This window comes from Myotis nattereri (assembly GCF_964212035.1).
Source record: "Myotis nattereri genome assembly, chromosome: 12".
Classification (NCBI taxonomy): domain Eukaryota; kingdom Metazoa; phylum Chordata; class Mammalia; order Chiroptera; family Vespertilionidae; genus Myotis; species Myotis nattereri.
Window position 1 is genome coordinate 40,092,986 of NC_138087.1, and position 19,844 is coordinate 40,112,829.

Here is a 19,844-nt window from a genome sequence, read left to right on the forward strand (position 1 = left end):
ACTAAGTAAAGATGAGAGGGGGGTTGGAGGGATGGACGAAAAAGGTGAAGGAATTAGTAAGCACCAATTGTAATTACAGAATAGTCACAGGGATATAAAATACAGCATAGGGAATATAGTCAATAATATTGTAATAACTCTGCATGGCGTCTTCTTCTCTGACCCAGTCTACTTCAGTCATACACCTGACCTAGCTGGCTCCTCTGAGCAGCAGAGTTTGTGATCTCCATGTATTCACAGTTGCATGGCTTGGCAAGATGACTTAAGAAATTATCTTTAAACAAGAAAGGTTATTCAGGGATTGGACAATTTGCTACCAGGAAAAAGAAAGCTTTGATTTGTCCATCTTTCTCCTCTTCCTTGTTGACGTGAGGACCTTCCTGAGACCATATTTATGCTTTGAATAACCATCAGTTGAGGGCCTACCACATACTGGGCAGTGTGCTAGATCAAAGTAAGTACCCAGTGTGTGAATGCATATATTCTTCCTAATATCCTTACCACTTTTTTGCCAAGGATAAAAGGAATCCTTATAAACTAGACATAATGTAATAAAGACAAAGATATTATTAGGCTGTAGTTGTTCTGAGCTTGTAAATAGAAGAGCATTCTATGGAAGCTGCATTGCATAGCATTCCTTTGTCATTGCAGCTTAAATAAATTCAGACAGAATTGCTAATAACAATAGCTCTTCTTTACATAAAGCAGACCATGGGGAAAGCGTGGTGCTAGAATCATTAGTAACATTGTTTTCTTTCATTATAATTATGTTAGGCAATTACCATGTGCCAGGCACATGCCAAGGACTTCGCATACATAATCTCATTTCATACCCATACCAACCCAATGAGAGAAGTATTTGATTCTCATTCTAGAGATTAGGGAATTGAAGCCCAGAGAGATTCAGTAACTTCCTTGAGGTCACAGGGCTAGTAAGAGACAGAGCAGGATTCAAACTTAGTTCTTTCAATGCCAAATCCAGGCTCTCCCCATTCTGCCTCATCGTTTCTCAATTTCACCAAAATGCCTCCCATGGAGGTCAGCCTCTGAGTCCAGAGCCCACCAAGGCCTTCCTAAGTGTGCATCACAAGTTCACCTTCCAAATCCTAATCCTATCCGCAGTGTCGATTGACCTACATGTTCTATTAAAGAGGTACAACTTGTTATCCAGTATGAATTCTAAATCTTAGTTTCTCAAAGAATATGCAGTGACATTTGTATATATTGTAAAGACATATAGGAGAGCCCTTCTATGCCTTTTTAGAAACAGGTGGTACACTTGGCATGTTCTTAGAATCCTTATAACTCAAAGAAGGCTTGCGGGGGGGGGGAGGGGGGGAGGGGGGTTCCCTGGGGTAATGTTCTGTTTCCTTTCCACAGCTGTGTTCAGCTTGGGAAAACTCAAGCACTTTACAGATGATATATCTACCTTTCTATATGGATGTTTACTTCAGTCAAGCGTAAGGAACAGGAAAAGAGTGGTTCTTATCTTGTATTTAGCAGAGCACAGTGAACTCCATGTATTTCTCTCCCAGGTGCACCCTTCATCAACCCACAGCCAAACTTCTTTCATCGGTAACCCATTCACTTCCTCTCCATCACTCCCACTGGATGATTCCGAGCGAATCCCAGAATCCCACCATTTAAGCTGAAATTCCCAGCCCGTCTGATGCTGTGTTTTCTCTTCTCTGTGGTCTCCAGGCCATTACATGTACGTGGACTCGGTTTACATCAAGCACTTCCAGGAGGTGGCACAGCTCATCTCCCCCATGACCACAGCCCCCATGTCTGGCTGCCTGTCGTTTTATTACCAACTCCAGCAGGGGAATGACAATGTCTTCTCCCTGTATTCTCGGGATGTGACCGGCCTTTATGAGGAGATCTGGAAAACCAACAGCCCAGGGAATCCTGCCTGGAACCTCGCTGAAGTGGAGTTCAGTGCCCCGTACCCCATGGAGGTAGGTGTTCCCATGGGCCCTGACCCGGCCACAATGCAGGGTGCTGCCCACATAGAGATGGAGGTCAGGAGGTGCTACAGTCTCACACTCATTCTTCTCCGCTGTATCTCAATCTTTTTTCTCTCTCCCCTTCCTCGGCCCCCTCCACTTCTCTCCCTTCTTTGTATTCCCTTCTGCTTTCCTCCTTTATCACCTTCATTTTCTAACATGACTATTTTTTCTAAGGACAGATATGGAAAAGTCTGTCACCAACTAGATTTGGGGGGCCCACCCTCCTTTGAACCTTGCACTGTAGAAGGTCAAAAAAGATCAATGCCTTCTAAGTGAAAGTCACTTTTGAACTTTCATTCCTACGAGCAGTTATAAGGGGTATTATAAGGAAGGTTATTTCTATTCCCGTATTTGAAGGAATAGTCTTCCTAGAAAAATAATATTTTTCTTCTTTTCTCTTTTATGGTATAAATAATGTCATAAAAATCAGAACTAAAGTTATGACTTTGGTCTGAATTTGAAACAATGGTCGTTTGGTTTTAAAACTTTTATAGTTACATGAGTGACGAATGTCTAATGCAGAAGAATTAATAAATTCAGGAAAGCAAAACAAACTAAAATAGCCAGGGCCAACCTGGCAAAGATGAGAACAATGAACATTTTGATGTTTTTCCTTAAAATACCTTTTTTTCTAATCATATAGATTAATACATATGTATATTCTAGTACTTACAACAATCCAATGAAGTAGATAAATATCCCCATATCGCCAATGAGAAAGAGAAATGGAGAGTCTGAGGAGTTTGATGTTTCTCATCTAGGTCACACAGCTGGTGAGTGCCAGGGCACGTAGAAAAGTCCCTGAACTGAAATCTGACCGGAAGCTGAAGGAGAGGCCCAGCTCTGTCTGAGGACCCCTAGGACCTCTCGGATCAGTGGGGCAGCAGTGGGGTTGCAGATTTGGAGCTATAAGCAGAGTCTTAGTTACCACGGGTTATCATTGTCCCCTGCTTTTCACTTTGTGCTTTTTACAATCTCTTTCCCTGTTCCCTTGAAGGTGCAAAAGGAGGGGATTATCCTCTGGTGCTTTTTGGTGGTGCCATCTGCTCGCCTGATGTGGAGCTTCAGAGAGGGTTGGGGTTGGGTCTTGGTTTCTGTCATGTCCTGTCTACTGATGGCCTGCCACTCCTCTGACCCTCTGAGGACCCCTTTTCCCCCCAATACAGCTCAGAAAGAGCCCAGTGTCCCTCCCAAAGGCTGACCAGGCCTAGGTTTGCTCTCACAGCTCAGTGGAAAATGTTCTGTGAGCTTGGGTTACATGGAGAAAGAGAAATGCACATTACTGCTTCAGAAATAGTTTTTCCTTCTTTCAAAGTCAAATGAGTCAGTCTCTCTCTCTCTCTCTCTTCCCCCCCCCCCCCCCCCCACACACACAGCATTTTCTTTGTGAACTCTTTCGCTTCAACCATAAACTCCTTAGGCAACATTTGTTGGATGAGACGTCAATTTTTTAAAAAAATCAATGCTGGGCATTACTAAACTTCACTATATATCCTTTTGATTCACACGTGTGTCATTTGCTCTAGTAGTCTGAACTCATTATGCTTGCATTATTTGCTCTCAGTAATTGCCAGGAAAAGAAACGTATCCTGCAGAAAACAGTGAATTTAATGTCACCGTATTGTCCGATGAATTTTAAAGAGGCAAACAAGCATTTGAGACCCTCTTTCTGAGCAAGAGAGTGGCACATGAGCTGTGATGGGCATATGAGCATATTCTGATCCGAAATAATCATTCTCATTTGCCTGCTCTGTAAGATAAGTTCTGCCATTCACGCCCTTTATCGGCTTTCATGGACCAGTGCTAAGCGTGTAAACTTCATCTGCCCCTTCTCATTTGCCCACATCTGTTCCCTTTGTCCTCAGCACTTCTTGCCTTGCCAGAGATAAACTTCCAGGCCCCTCATGGATTTTGCTGAGTCCAGGTCCCTGGCCTTTGCAGGACCACTGTTGTTAAGCTGAAAGGGACCTTAGGAACCATCTTGTCCAAACTCTTTTTTTTTTTTCTTTTCAAAAATGGAGAAACTGAGACCCAGAGGAGAGAAAGGGCCTGCACAAGCCAATTAGTGGCTAGCTGGGCTCAGGGTCAACCCAAGAAAAAGGCATGAGTTTAATTCAGAGCTCATGATGCATCTGACTGCATGCTCTGATCTTTATGTACATCTTCTCATTGAATCTCAACAGTCCTACAAGGTTGGTGTTATTATATTTATTTTATAAATAAGAAAAGCGAGGCCCCGAGAGGTTTGGCAATGTACCCAAGGTCATCGAGCTTGTAACCAATGGAAATGGGATTTGAACTCTGGTCTGTCTGCCTCCAAGACACTATTCTGTTCAGAAGAGGCTGAAACTAGAAGCCCGTGGGTCAAATCTAGTCCACAATGATTTTCCTAGCTGCTGTAGAGGTGTTTGTTTATTTTTTGCTTCTTTGTTTTAATTTTTAAATTAATTACCAACATTTAAAAATATCCAAAGATTTCAAGTAAAAATCTAGAGATCTGGGCCCTCTTGACAATTTGGTAGATCCAGACATATTAGGCCTGAATTCCCACACGACAGCAACTGACAAAGTAGTAGCCAAACCCTTTTCACCACGGTCTGCACCCTTTCTTACTCCATCACCCCAAACCCAGGTCATGACCTGCCTGGTTTTTGTAGGCATTTGAGTTTCAGCTCATGCTCACCACTGTTATCAATTCACAAGAGTGGACTTCACACTTCGGGTGGTTTTCCCAATACAGGTGAATGCTGTGCCCAGCACACCTGATCCCCCTGGTTACAGGCAGAAGGTGGTTGATTGAACTCAGAGTTGGTGTCAGAGAGAAGAGCAAAATTAAAGAGGATAATGCATTAACCCCATGTTCTTTCTAGCCATTCAGACATTCCTGGAATTCTAACATCTAGTATAGAATTTCTGGGCCTTATCATGTCTTATCTATCAGGAGAATTGATTGCATCATCTTTGTCCAGGACCCTCACATAGAATTTCATGTATGAAAAAGGCAGAGGCCTTAGAGGGGCTTAGTGCTCTGTGAAGTGCAGGGAGGGAACCTAACCTGCTTTCTGCAAATAGCCTGTCTCTAGCTGAAGTTCATAATGCAAACTGTCACTTCTGTAATTCTTTGGGGAAGTGACATCGGTTCTTTAGCTGACGCTCAGGGAAGGGGCAAAGTTCAATAAAATTCAACTTAGGACTTAGTATTTACTCTTCTTAAAAGAGACTGTGGGTTGAGGAGGGAGCTGCCCAAACTCCTCTATTTAGGGACATAAGTACCTATAACTTGGCATCTCCTGGCTTATAGACACATCATTCTACATCATGGTTAAGAGCACTTAAGCCTAAGAGAAAATATGTGGAGCTGGAGCACACTATGTCATTTTCCTCTGCAGCTTATTTTTGAAGTTGCTTTCAATGGTCCCAACGGAGGATATGTTGCCCTGGATGATATTTCTTTCTCTCCTGTTCACTGTCAAAACCAGACAGGTAAGCATTCTTTTCCTTTACATTTGGAATTTTCCTTCTCAATAGATGCCTGTGGTCAGGACTTGTCTTAATGCTTTCTAATTTCGTTACCTTTTCTATGATCTCATCCTTAAAAAATTATTTAACTGAATAGTCACTTGACTGGTTATATTACTCTTTATTTCTTCTCACAGAGTGAATCTAATTTTTCTGACACCACAGGCCCTGGTCAGGTACTAAGGAGCTTTCATCTTCCTACCTATTAGGATATGAAAATTAAATAATACTCATTCTTTCCACATCTTTCTCTTTAATAGATAAAATCTTGAGTTCATAGACAGGTGGATGGGTAGGTAGGAAATAACTCAAAATCTACTGAGTAGAATTATGGAAACTCTTTCCAATGTTATGTATCCAAGACCTATAAATGTCCTCATGTTTAAAGATATTAGTATATGATGGTTTTTTGTTAAATATTATGTACTCAATTTAAATTCTCTTTCTAAGTGAACCCTCAGGTTACTTTATCATGGCTAACTTTGTAATTTCTATAAACTTGGTGATTGGAAAAGAAGAAATTTTTACTTTTTGGAAAAATAGGTAAGCAAACCATTTCAATGTGCATTAGAAAACAGATGTTTTAGACTAAGAAGTCTGACGCTGTATTAATGATAACTCAGGTAAATGCAATTGACCTTACACTTCAGTGACTTTGTTTCCTTGAGGGACCCCAAGGAGATACTGTAGTCTTCCCGTTTTATTTTTGAGCCCTTCTTTTGGGTTATAGACTATGGAAAGTAGATTTTTGAACTTGGCCTTTATAGTCTTGGCTTTCACTTAAGATAGAGTTCATATCTAACTTAATATGGTTTCAGATATATTCGACAAGCAGGAGGACTTTCAAGAAAGATAATATTTTCTATTCAGGCTAAACTGTTACCCCAAAGTTAGAGAGAAACATACTAATTTGATGAAACCAAATATTATTTTTACTGATTCTAATTTTTAAATAAAAGCTAGTGAAATGGAAAGAACTAGACTGGATTTATGTATGTTCATTAAAATTATTTAATCTAAACTGTAATCAAAGACTAAAAGAGTCTCTTAATGTAGCAGAACACAGAAGGCAAAATTGTTTACTTCTTGAAATCTGATTGCTCCCTAATCCCATCTCCAGCTAATATCTCAATAGTAGTTTTACAACCTCATTATCATTATTTTTAGAAAATTTTTCTTTGTCACTAGGCATTTATATTGAACGTTTATATTTCCAAGTAACATGTGTGCAAAAGGAGGTGTTTATTCATTATCTGCACTGGCTAGAGGGCGTGAAGAGGCAGCTGGGAGGTCACAGAATCTACTGAGCCACTTTTGAACTAATGTTTGGAAATACTTTCCCTTTTAAAAAGATACAGAATATATGTGTGTTCTTTCCTACTGAGTGGTGACCGGAAGAGAGAGATCCCAACATTATCGCAAATAAGGACCATGTATTAAAAGGGCTTGTGGCCCCTCAGTCTGTAAAACCCAGCCCACATAAAGACCCTTCCTCCACATTTTTATATACAGGGTATCCCAAATAAGTGTATACACACTTTGAAGAATTATTAACTCCAATGGGTTAAATCTGAAAATAAAGAAACATCAATTGATGTGTTTACATTTTGGAGGGACAGCCTATAGCAGTGATGGTGAACCTATGACACGCGTGTCAGAGGTGCCACGCGAACTCATTTTTTTGGTTGATTTTTCTTTGTTAAATGGCATTTAAATATATAAAATAAATATCAAAAATATAAGTCTTTGCTTTACTATGGTTGCAAATATCAAACAATTTCTATATGTGACACGGCACCAGAGTTAAGTTAGGGTTTTTCAAAATGCTGACACACTGAGCTCAAAAGGTTTGCCATCACTGGCCTATAGTTAGGTTAATCAAGACTCCAAATTGGCCTTGAGAACCTCCCAACGTACCAACTTTGCTTTAAAATGGTTTAAACACATGATCATAGTGGTGCGCTCGGGAGCCAGGACTTTGCATTCACATCCCTACGCTGCCGCTTACATGCTGTGTGACCTTGGGCTTATTAATTAAGCCACTCTTTCCACATTTATACGACCAGGATGGAAGAATCTGTTCCATAGTGTTGTCAGAAAGACTGATGAGTTAATGTCTATGAAGGCCTCAGCAGACTGGCACACAGAAACTGCTTGATCATGAAACTTAATATTATTTACTTAATTTTCAAAATAGTCCCATCTATTCCCTAGAGAACAGGGGCTCGGATTGAAACTAAAGAGAACCAGCAAAGGCCGCTGCCCTGATGGATGTGGGAGCTGGAGCCTGCTTGTGCCTTTCATTACGCAGCTGTGAGCCAGATTCAGAGTCTTAGAAGCTGAGCCCTTTGGTTTTCATACTTCATCTTACATTTCTCAAATAGTTTATGCCCTTCTGTTTCATAGCAGGTGCCAACATTTTTTGTCTTTATCTTGGTTAGCTCCAGACTTGCTGTCTGTGCTTTTCCCAGCTGGATCTAGCATCCCCCCTCACCTCCCTAGTAGGCCGAGACAGGAATTAATTCAACACATGGAACGTCTGCTCTCCACCATCTGGTTGGGCTTAGATTTAGTCCAGTTTCCCCGACCTGAACACATCGCAGAGTCACAGGGGTTAAACACCAATGTCATGTTGCTCCCCGAGTATTTCCAGGGTGCTCCAGAGAACCGTGAGACCACCGCACTCCTCCCACCGTGAGTTCCAGCACTTGCCTTCCCCGCCCCCCCCCCCCCCCCAGGATCCCTCCCTTCCACCATTAGATCTAGAGCAGTGGTTCTCAACTTTCTGGCCCTTTAAATACAGTTCCTCATGTTGTGACCCAACCATAAAATTATTTTCGTTGCTACTTCATAACTGTAATGTTGCTACTGTTATGAATCGTAATGTAAATACCTGATATGCAGGATGGTCTTGGACAACCCCTGTGAAAGGGTCGTTCCACCGCCAAAGGGGTCTCGACCCACAGGTTGAGAACTACTGATCTAGATCATAGGAAGCTCTCCTTTTAGGTTGTAAATCTTGAATGCCTGACAGGTGATTCCATTCACTTCTAGGAATCCTGCCTTAATGCTCAACCTCAAACTGAAAGTTTCACCATTCTGCCCCGTGCAGGCCCAACTCCTTTCTGAGGTTGGGTCCACCCCATACCAAGGCCAGGGACTGGGAGGGGCCTAATTGGGCCTAACTCCCAATCTTGACCAATCTCATTATTCACCAATAACAACACACTACCCAGATCTCTTGTTCAACTGACAACCTGGCTCCAGTTGTTGCCTTGGTTACAGCTGAAGTTGCCATAGCCATCCTTAGCTCAGCGGCCCTCAAGCGTCTCCCCAGCCTGGTCACTGGCCCAGCCTCTGCTCCGTCATGATTCCTTGGTCTGGTGCCAGGTCCCACTCACTCTCTTCCCCAAGCCTCTTGGAGCTGTCCCGGCCTCGCTGGCTCCTGCTAAATAAAATCACTGTGCTAATTCAGCAGCCTAGAGAGCACATGGCACCCAGATCCCTAGCTGCACAGCGGCTGGCGAGCTTTTAAATCTCTAGGACAGATACTGTGTTCCTCACCATGAACTCCAAGAAGCAGAGCAAAAGATGAGAAACGCTGCCGCCATTCTTCTCAAACTGCAGTAACCCTCCATCTGATTAGATTATCTATCTTCAAAGCCTTTCATTTCTGAAAAGTTCAAATGTCAAAAGGCAAGGGACTAACTAAATCTTACATTGTAATGCTTATTGGTGCCTTGCTAGGGACTTTGTTTTCTGATCAGCTACTGCTTGGGGGGGTGGGGGTGGGGGGGTTGGCTTCCAACTGCCAGATCCTTCCTATGCTTCAAATACGTCATTAACACTCCCCTGCAGCTCAATTGTGACCACCGCCTGGCCAGGTGCTTCTGAAACAAGCCTGAAGCAAAGGCGTCTCCCCACCTCAGAGATCTGAGGAGCTCATGTTAGGCCACAAACAGGTCCTCTGGCCCCATCTTCAGGAATTAGAGACTATCTCATGGTTGAAAAAGCATTCTGGGTGGAAAAGATTTAGGCTCTGAATTATGCTTTTGAGATTTTTGTTTTATGAAAACTTCTCAGAATCCTGGACAAATCCATTTCTAGGACTAAATTATTTAGCAAAAGAATATAATCTCATCCTCAGAAAAATCTTTTCTGTATGACTCAGTTGGTGACCATGGAGAGAGGTGATCTTTGCTTACTTTCAAGTTTTAATACCACCTCCCACCCTCTCCTAATTACCTAATAAATGGGTTCTGGCTCTCTTGTGGCCTCCCAGGGGCATGTTCTGTGCTATATATTCTTGATGAGCAATTTCACTGACCTGCCGTTCTCATTGAGCATGGCTTTGGGAATGCCATACCATTTTCTGTAGATTTTAAATTTTCATTTGGTTTTGGTTTTGGTGTTGTTGTTTTTTTGTTTTGTTTTTTCATTACTAGGTGGCAGAGGGATGACTAAGACTGGAGACCATCATGGGGTTTCCCATGATACCAAATCTCCATGGGGGATGTCAAAGAGTCCTTGTTTGTATGACATCATTTTCATTTTTGAAAGACTGTCTTCATGGCCTAAAGATACTGCCTGATGCTGACAGGCAGGCCGAGCAGTGTGGGGCTAACCTACGGATCCTAGAGCTGAGGCCTCCCTGGCTTGTCGGGTGCTCTTTCTCTGCCCTTGTAGGGTGTGTCATCTGAGACACAGTCAGGTTCCAGATGTACAGGAACATTCCTATTCTTTTCTTTGTAATGTTGGTGGTGTTTTTTCTTAGCTTAGTGTTTTTAGAACTGGGTGTTTTTGTATCATTTCAAACTCAGACAAAATTTGCAAGTATACTATCAACAACTCCGGTATACTCTTCACTCAGATTTACAGATTGTTAACATCATCTGCTTTATCAACCACTTAAGAGTAGGTTGTGGACATTATACCCCTTTGCCCCTAAATACTTCGATGTATGTTTTCTAAAACCAAACATGTTCTCCAACATGATTAACTTCAGGAAGCTGAACACTGATAGAATATTATCAACTAAACGATAGCCCATATACTAATTTACCAATGGCCCCAATAATGCCAATTTATAACTGTTGGTTTCCTGGATCAAGTTGTCCTGCCTCTTTTGTCCCCTTAATCTGGGCCAATTCCTCAGCCCACTTGAATATTTTTTTGCTTTGAAAATTGATAAATTGAGAGTATACTAGTCTTTGTCCCTAAACAGCTCCCTGTTTCATTAGATCACTGCTCCAAGAACTCCAATGTTCCTCTAAGGATGGTTTTCCAAGTATTCAAAACAGTGCCCCCTCTCTCTTGCCCTAAAAGATTGGACCAGTACCGCAATGTCAGCATGCAGCACAGGATCCCACTCAGCTACATTGAATGTGTCTCAAAGTCTGGTTCCCAGTGAGGTCTGCAATAATTTGTTGCTAGGACTAAGTTATTCTTAAAAGAACAGAAATAATTTATATGCCATTCCCTCCGGCAATCTGGAATGAGAGGGCATTTATAAACCAAGGTAAATGATACTGGAACTCAGCATAAACCCGAAAAATAGCAGTATCGGTGACAGAATTGGTATATCTTTTTGCACAGTGTGATTTATACTAAGTAATGATTTTCTCCCAGCAGATCAGCTCCTACTAAGAATGTCAATTATAAATAGATGGTGGCTGTGCTTCTGCCACAGAGATTGATCAACAAAAGAAAATTCTTTGTGGAAAATATTATTTCTAAAATATCTGTCTTAAAGATAAATTAAGAATTTCCTCAAATCCCTATCTTTTCTCTTTCCTTTTAATTTTGTATGAATGAATTTTGAATTGCAAAGAAGTATATGAATAAATATGCACACTCTTTACATCATGAAAAGAAATTTCTTTTGAAGTCTGGCACTGCTTTATTTTTGTATAGAATGTGAAAGGAGCTTCTTCCATCCCTTTAGGGAGGAAAAGAACAGTTTTCCTGCCATGCTGACAAGTTGGTTTGATGCTAACCTGTCACCGTGCCATTAGGTTGAAAATATTTTGATGTGTTTTACTTCTCCTGGTACAAATGTGTATGTATTTGTCAATCAGTTGGTGAAGTCCTTTGAAAGCCTTGGGTTAAGCACACTTTAACTTTGGTTCTGCTTTGCTTAGAGCTTCCTTTCAGTGCCATAGAAGCCAGCTGCAATTTTGAGGAGGATCTCTGCAACTTTTACCAAGATAAAGAAGGTCCGGGCTGGGCCCGAGTGAAAGTAAAACCAAACATGTATCGGGCTGGTGACCACACTTCTGGCTTAGGTAAACCAGGAATCATCCCTGTGGGGACTTTGGGGGAGGGGGATGGAGCAGATGGGCAAGGTGGGGGTACTGTTCATGCTCCATTCTCCATTCTTATCCCACATCTACCAAGACTTCAAACAGAAGAAGAAGGCAGCTGTAAAGAGGCAAAGACAATTGCTAATCTTGCATTTGACCATTTTTTAAAACTGGAATTCAAGTTGCTGGGCTAGCAATAATATTTGCCAATTAATTAATAGCCAACTCTTTGGAAATTATCTTGCTCTTCGCTTTAAATGGAGAAGTACCTTTAGAAAGCTACCAGAGTCCAATTATCTAAAATATTCAGAATAGGCAAATTTATAGACAAAATGATTAGTGGTTGCCCCGGGCTAAGAGGAGGAAATGGAGAGTTGCTGTGTCATGGGTGTAGAATTTCCTTTGGGGGTGATGAAAATGTTCTGGGACTGAACAACGATGGTGGTTGTCCAGCATAGGAAATGAACTAGATGCCACTGAATTGTACACATGAAAATAATCGAAAGGGTAAATTTTATGCCATGGATATTTCACTGTGAGAAAAGATATATATTGTGGGGGAATAAAAGCTGTTGGAAATGTTGGTGGGTACTTGATGGATTATCTACAAGGGACTCTTAGAAACCAGTGTGAGCTCCCTGTATCTGGATCACATATCGCTTTAATGGCTCCCTTGTGAAGCTCATGCCAGTAGACACTGGTAGAAAGGGCTGGTTCTCAAAGGGTTAGTGTCTCGGTTATGTATTTGACAATTACTGACACACTGGGCACTGGGGAGAATTGCCTTGAAGGGGGCCTTTGCAAGATTATACTTGTAATTTTGTATTTTTTTTTCTCAGAGGTTGCTTAACTTGTATAAGCACAGGCCCTACAAAAACCTATTCTGACCTTGGCCAGACTAACTCCTGGGGGATACAATAGTGAGCAAGTCAGGTATGAAGCTTGTCCTGTGTGGCTGACAGTCATTTCAATGGACAGGAGAGACATTAGACAAATATAGACACAGATAAACTCATAATTATGACCTGTGGTAAGTGCAATAAAAGAAACGAAGAGTGAGCTCTCAGAGAGAATAGAGGGGAAAAAGCTATTGTTGGTTGGGGATTCAGGGAGTCCCCTTCTGAGGGGAGTGGGAATTATCCAGGATAGTGGGGGTCACCCAGGCAGAAGGGAGGGCATCTGTGGGGACCTCGAGCTTGGAAAGAGTTGGACTCTCCAAGATACTGGAGGTTATTGAGGCACCACCATAGGGAGGAGAATGAGTTAGAGAGGGAGACAGATTATGGGTGTAGTAGGCCAGAGTAAGCATTTGGGATTTTATTATAAAGGAAATGGGAAGCCATTGAAAGGTGTTAAGTAGAGAAGAGAGTGATTAAATGTAGGCTTCAAAAAGATGGCTGGCTATTGTGTGGTCCCCTGGATTAGTCTGCTTGGGCGGCCATTACAAAATACCATAGACTGGGTGACTTAAACAACATAAATTATTTCCTCACAGTTCTGGAGGCTGGGAGTCCAAGATCAAGGTGTTGTCAGCATTGGTTTCTTGTGGGCCCTCCCTTCCTGGTGTGTAGACTGCATCTTCTCAGTGTGTCCTCGCAGAGAGAGATCTCAGGTGTCTCTTCCTCTTCTTATGACGTCAGTCCCATAGGGTTAAGGCCCCCACCCTTATAGCCTCATTTAACCTTAATTACCTCCTTAAAGGCCCTGTCTCCAAATACAGTCACATTGGCAGTTAGGGCTTTGACATATGCATATACAATTCAATTCATAATCTCACTCCTGTGAAATAGAACTTTTTCCCAAGTGAATTAAATAACTGGGTAAAACTAACTATATAGCAAAGACTGAGGCACCCCCCAAAAAATGTAAAGGGAGAGGAGCAGAGAAGGAAAAGAAAACATGTGCAGTACAGCAGGTCCTCAAATGACTCATTTTATTCAATGCGTATTGTTTAATGTTGATGAGATGCTGTAGGAACCTAACTCTTGTTGCATCAATTAGCCTTTGGTAAAATTGATTTCATTATATGTCTTTTCAATTAAGTCGCAGAATCTATCGACAACTTTAGGTGAGGACTTTATTATTTTTTACTATGGAGGTGGAGAAGCAGGTGGGAGGGAAGTCATTTATTTCCTTTTTCTTTATTTTATTTAGAAGGAATAAGGGAAAGATATAGATCTTCAGCATCTGGGAAGGTCCATCTGATTCAAAACCTGCCCATCAGGGGCAGGTTTAACATATGACCGAGGGAGGACTAGGCTCTGCACAGACACACTAACCCTCCCTCACCCAGGACTGCCAGGCCAGCCTGCAACCTCTCCATCTCCAATGGTCACCGCAGAGAGAATGGAAAAATCTGCCCTGGGCTTTATGCTCACTGTGACAGCACTGGTGCTCAGTCTAAGGCTGCTGTTTGACCCCCAGTCAACAATTATAACTCCTAATTGATGACCAGAATCTGGGCATATGCAGTTGGAAATCTATACTTGCTTATGAAGTTTACTTAGAATTGGAGAAGGTTTATTGGCAATATAGTATAAGACTATTCTATCATCAAGCCAAATATTAGAAAATGCTTTACCATGTAAAGCCTGTGGAAATAGTCTTTTGACCAATTCCACGACTTGAACCAAGTTGTCCCACTTGGTAATCTGAGCTACATTATTAAACTTGTCCTGGCTGATACACTGCTGCTTTGTCCCGTTCACAGGGTATTACTTGCTGGCCAACACGAAGTTTACGTCTCAGCCTGGCTACATTGGAAGGCTCTACGGTCCCTCCCTGCCGGGAAACTTGCAGTATTGTCTACGTTTTTATTACGCCATCTATGGCTTCTTAAAAATGAGTGACACTCTAGCAGTTTATCTCTTTGAAGAGAACCACGTGGTTCAAGAGAAGATCTGGTCTGTGCTGGAGTCCCCAAGGGGCGTTTGGATGCAAGCGGAGATCGCCTTTAAGAAGCCCATGCCTACCAAGGTACAGGAACCTGCACAACCCTTTGTCCGCTTGCAGTTGCTGGACTGCATAAGTGAATTTCTGTTTAATTATTTTCAACTGGCGATGTGTTATTTTCCTTGTTCCAGCTGACAGCCCACTCCCACACGCTGTCCCCGGCCAGAGCCAATTATATCCTTCAGTTCTTTCCAGTTATCTGTGTCTCAGAATCATGGCCACCTAGGGAGTTTGCTTGTCATTTATTTCTCAGGTTCTCTGAGAATAGTCGAAAGACAGGGAATATGTTAACAGTCCAAGTTTAGCAGCAAAACTTTAGTTTGAAGCCACAACACACACACACACACACACACACACGCACACACACACGCACACACTTGCACCAGATTCACACAATCAGGGATGCACCAGAAATTAATGGAATTTTGTTGTAGTCCATACTCTGTTTTGCTATTGTTTTCAAAAGAGGTTATAGTAAACATTTCATTCATTCATTCATTTGACTTTCATTTATTCATTCATTCATCCATTTGTTTATTTATTTCTTGATTCAACCAGCACTTACTAGGTATATGCTCAGTCCAGGGGATATAAAGATAAATGAGGTTCAGAGTCACCTTTAAGGAGGTCACAGATGACAGAAAAGTGAGATACAGATACGTAAGGAACTAACAGCATACCACCTCACTATCTCACAGAAAGGCAGTACAGAAAAACAGGAGTGATTCTACCAATTGGACATATGAAAAATAGTGACAAATCGAGGCCCCACTGTGCTGGTATTTGGAGGGCTAAGGTTCAGAGCACACTGGATTCTAATTCTTGCCCCCACGTACCCGACTCCACCCTTTCCCCCCATATCCTCTGCTCACGTGGCTCGTTTAGGAACCTGCCCACCTCTTTAGAGCCAGTCCCTGCTCTTACCTGACTCCCATGGAATAGGAGCAAGCCCTCCATCAACTAAGGGTGCCTCAGAGAATCTTCCCTTGTCTTCTTAGGCTGACCTCCATCCCTCCCAGCAACAGATCCTCCCCAGTTACTTAAGGAAAAAAAGGATGGAGACCCAGTGGGGGCAGGGAAGTTCTCACAGCCTCGGGAGGAACTCCCCATGCCTATGAGGAGATGGTACACTACAAACTCGGGACACGTGTCTGAAGGTGGCCCCCAGTTTCCACAGGTCCCTGCTAAAGAGAGCCAGCTCCTGGGAGAGGAGAGGCCATTTGACATCCATCATAGAGGCTGGCCTTAAGAAGGGCAGGAAACCAAAGCTCACTGATGTTGACATATACAGAAGGAAATAACATACAAACAGTATTTCAGAGAAGGGGTAAAATGAAGAGTCAGACTTTCCCTGGCCGTTTCCTACCCTGGAACTCAAACTTTGGTTCCACTTCTTTTCCTGATGGTTTTCTCCCTAGTTTTCTGGTGGTTTCCTCTATAATTCTAAATATTGTATTTCTGCCTCCATTTCTTGATTCATTAACCTCAAGTGTTTGCTGGCTTCCTGCTATGAGAGATAAAGAGTTTAGCTTATTTATATCATTTCTTCTCCCTTTCTCTCTCCTCCTCTTTTACTTTTCTCTCAATTTCCTTTATAGCTTTAATCCACTTAACCATCTATTTTTGGACCCATACATTTAGATAGTGTCTCTTAACACACACTATGTAAGATGAATAAATTTTCGCCCCGACATTTCCCTTCGCCTCTTTGGCCCCCTCCATTTCTCAGAGTCTCTCAGCTATGCAATTGCTTTTGCATTATCATGGCTTATAACATTCATATTCCAGCAGGGATGCCCCTGGCTTTCTCGATAGCTGGATTTCCCAGTGTGGGCCCCCTTGGCATTTGGAAGATGGCCTTTGTGTTTGGGGCAGGAGGGGGCATCCCTCACATTACTGGATTTTTAACATCTGCAATTAGTGCAGCAACCCAAATTATTTCCACACATTCCCACATGGCCCAGAGGTGCCATACCATCCTGGATGGGAACCATTAGTCTGTAAATTGATTCTGAAAGATGAAATTAAAAAGCCCAGCCCTCCTGCAGTCCAATCTGGGTTCCCAGGCAGCAGCGTTCTCCTGAGGAAGCCCTCCCCTGTACGAACCCTGAGACTTCCTATTGCTCTTAGGGAACAGGCTCTGACATCAGTCCCCTTCCCAGCTCCCCTCTTGCTCTCGCCATTCAAACTGCATTGCACAAGGAATTCCTGCTGAGTACTCTGCTCTCTCTCACCTTGAGGCTTTGCAAACCATTTCCTCTGCCTAGATGCCTCTTAATTCAATCACAGCTTAAATCTCACCTCCACAGAGAATCCTTCTCTGGCCCCAGAGATGGTTTAGAGTTCCGTGGCACCCCAGGCCTCCCATTTATCGTCTAGGTGACCGTAATAACACAGTGTCTAGGAGCATAGACACAGGAGCCTCTAGCTTCAAATCCCCATTCCACCACTTACTGGTTTTTCAATCTTAGTCAGTTTTTTAAAAATTAAGGTGTAATTGACCTTAACATAGTAATATAACAAAATAATATTAATATCATATATTCTATATAATATAATAATGTAATTATAACATATTATTTATATAGCTTATAATCTATACTAATAAAAGGGTAATATGCTAATTAGACTGGGTCAACTAGACATCTTCTGGTCGTCCTGTCCTCCCTTTGGACAAAGCCATGGTCGCAGGGGCTGAGGCAGAGGCGGTTAGGGGCGATCAGGCCAGCAGGGGAGCAGTTAGGGGCGATCAGGCCAGCAGGGGAAGGCAGTTAGGGGTGATCAGGCAGGCAGGTGAGTGGTTAGGAGCCAGCAGTCCCAGATTGCGAGAGGGATGTCCAACTGCCAGTTTAGGCCCATTCCCTGCAGGATCAGGCCTACACCGGCAGTCGGACATCCCCTGAGAGGTCCCGAAGAGGGATGCAGGCCGGGTTGAGGGAACCCGCCCCCCCCCCCCCGCCCTGTGCACAAATTTCGTGCACCAGGCCTCTAATACAATTATAATAATGTAATATAACATTTTATTAGTTTCAGGTATATAAGATAATGATTCAATATTTATATATATTATGAAATCACCACATAAAATCTAGTTAACATCTGTCACCTTACATAGTAACAAAAATTATTTTCTTATGATAAGAACTCTTAAGATCTACTCTCTTAGCAACTTTCAAATATGCAATACAGTATTATTGACTGTAGTCACTATGCTGTACATTACATCCCCAGGACTTATTTATTTTATAATTGGAAGTTTGTACCTTTTGATCCTCTTCATCCACCCTCAACCCACATCCCTACCTCTGGCAACCACCAAACCATTCTCTTGGATTTTTGTTCTGTTTTCTTTTGCTTTTTTATATTTCATATAAATGAGATCACCCACTATTTCTCTTTCTCTGTCTGACATATTTTACTTGGCATAATGCCCTTAGCACAGTTGTAAGATTTAATTCTTTTTTTATATATAGCTGAAAAATATTCTCTTAGTTTTTTAAATCTCTTTCTTCCTTACTTTTCTTGTTGGAACCCAAAACCTAAAAGATACTTGTCACACAGTCCAGGCTCAGTAAATGTCTGTGGGGTGACTGTTGGGCTCTGACCTTTGAGCAGTGGTTGTTGACCCTCATTCTAATCAAATGTTGATGCTCAAGGTGTTCATTGTCCATTTCTCTTCTCCCATAAAAATATAACCTTCATAAGGACAGAACCCTTGTTAGTCTTACTCATTTCTGTATCTACAGCACTGTGCCTGGTGCAAAGTAGATCATCAGTAACATTTTGTTTAGTAAATTTGGTTTGGTACTTATGTACTGAATGAATAAATAGAAGAATAATGAAAAAGGAATAAATAAAATAACAAATGAGTAAATGGCTGGTAAGTGGCAGAGCTAGGATTTGAACCATGGCCTATCCAACTCTGAAGTTTGCCCTGTGGAGCGGGTTTTCTTTGGTGCTCAAAGTTTTTATCCTTGGAGGAGGTTTGTTCTTGTGCAGCTGGAGAAAGTAAGGCTCCCCACTTGCCTGGGGGTACAGACACCTTCTGTTATTTTATTTAATTCTTACAGCATTCCTGCAGGGAAAGCAATGTATCTTCTTTAAGTGCCCTTGGCATCCCAGAATGCGGAGTAAGACTAACCCAAGATCATGTTCCATGAGAAATGAATGTCTAAGCTCAGAGCTTATTGCACGGCTGTGGGGAGAACCTCCCTTGCCTCTGTTTTACATCCTCACCACCCCATCCCCAAAGCCAATCAAGTGTGATTAGTCAGGGCCCAACCCGAAGGGAGCGAATGCCTGCATTTCACACCCGTCCCCTAGCTCAAAGCCATGTGTTTGAATTTTGACTGCACCTAGCCTAACCATGGTGCTAATTTTCACTAGTGGAAATGTTTGGTGGATATGTCCGGATACGCTGCATAGTCAAAGTAATTACAACAACAATCCCTTCCAGGGGAGGTTGCTTGTGAGTATAACCTGCCTTAATAAAGGTGAACATTATTTTCACCTTTCAGTGAATTGCCATCGCAAACCAAGGCTGAGCTGAGTGAGGGGTAGTCTGGACAGAACTGGAAGGAAGTCAGAACTTTCAGCCTGTCTCCCTCCCTCAGCCTGTGCCTCCGTCCTCACTCCTAACCCACACGCTACCCCATCTGTGCCTCCCCGGCTGTTTCTTCACCTTTCCCCCGCTTAGTTCGTACCCAGTCTGTTTTCAGAACAATGGGCTGGTTCAAAGAACAACTCCCTTGCTAGTTGTCTGCTGTTTGATGGAAACTGTAATACAGAGCTCTCTTTAAGGAGTGATAGCAGTGGTGAGAATTTCCCTGAGACCTTTCTAGCCGAGTATCTGTATGATGGATTCAGTGTAATCTTGTCACACCTACGAACAACAGTAACTTTTATTGAACACTTTCCCTGAGCCAGGCACCATACTAAGCATTCATCTGATGCTATCCACCCTCGGCAGGAAAGCATTATAGCCCCATTTAACAGATGAAAAAAGCTTGGGCAGAAAATTAAAGACATTGTTTAGCAGCACACAGCTATTAACTGGCAAAGC

The 19,844-nt window shown here is 42.3% G+C and overlaps 1 protein-coding gene across 1 annotated transcript in view; it reads left to right on the forward strand.

Annotated features, from left to right (window-relative positions):
- Positions 1 to 19,844, forward strand: part of MAMDC2 (MAM domain containing 2) — a gene marked incomplete at its 5' end in the record, with an annotated part of 133,303 nt that overhangs the window by 80,803 nt on the left and 32,656 nt on the right. The window contains 4 exons of the mRNA XM_081103135.1: positions 1,702 to 1,958; positions 5,399 to 5,492; positions 11,669 to 11,812; positions 14,541 to 14,806. Of these exons, the coding sequence (XP_080959261.1) occupies positions 1,702 to 1,958; positions 5,399 to 5,492; positions 11,669 to 11,812; positions 14,541 to 14,806 (761 nt within the window). The remainder of the gene's footprint in view (positions 1 to 1,701; positions 1,959 to 5,398; positions 5,493 to 11,668; positions 11,813 to 14,540; positions 14,807 to 19,844) is intronic.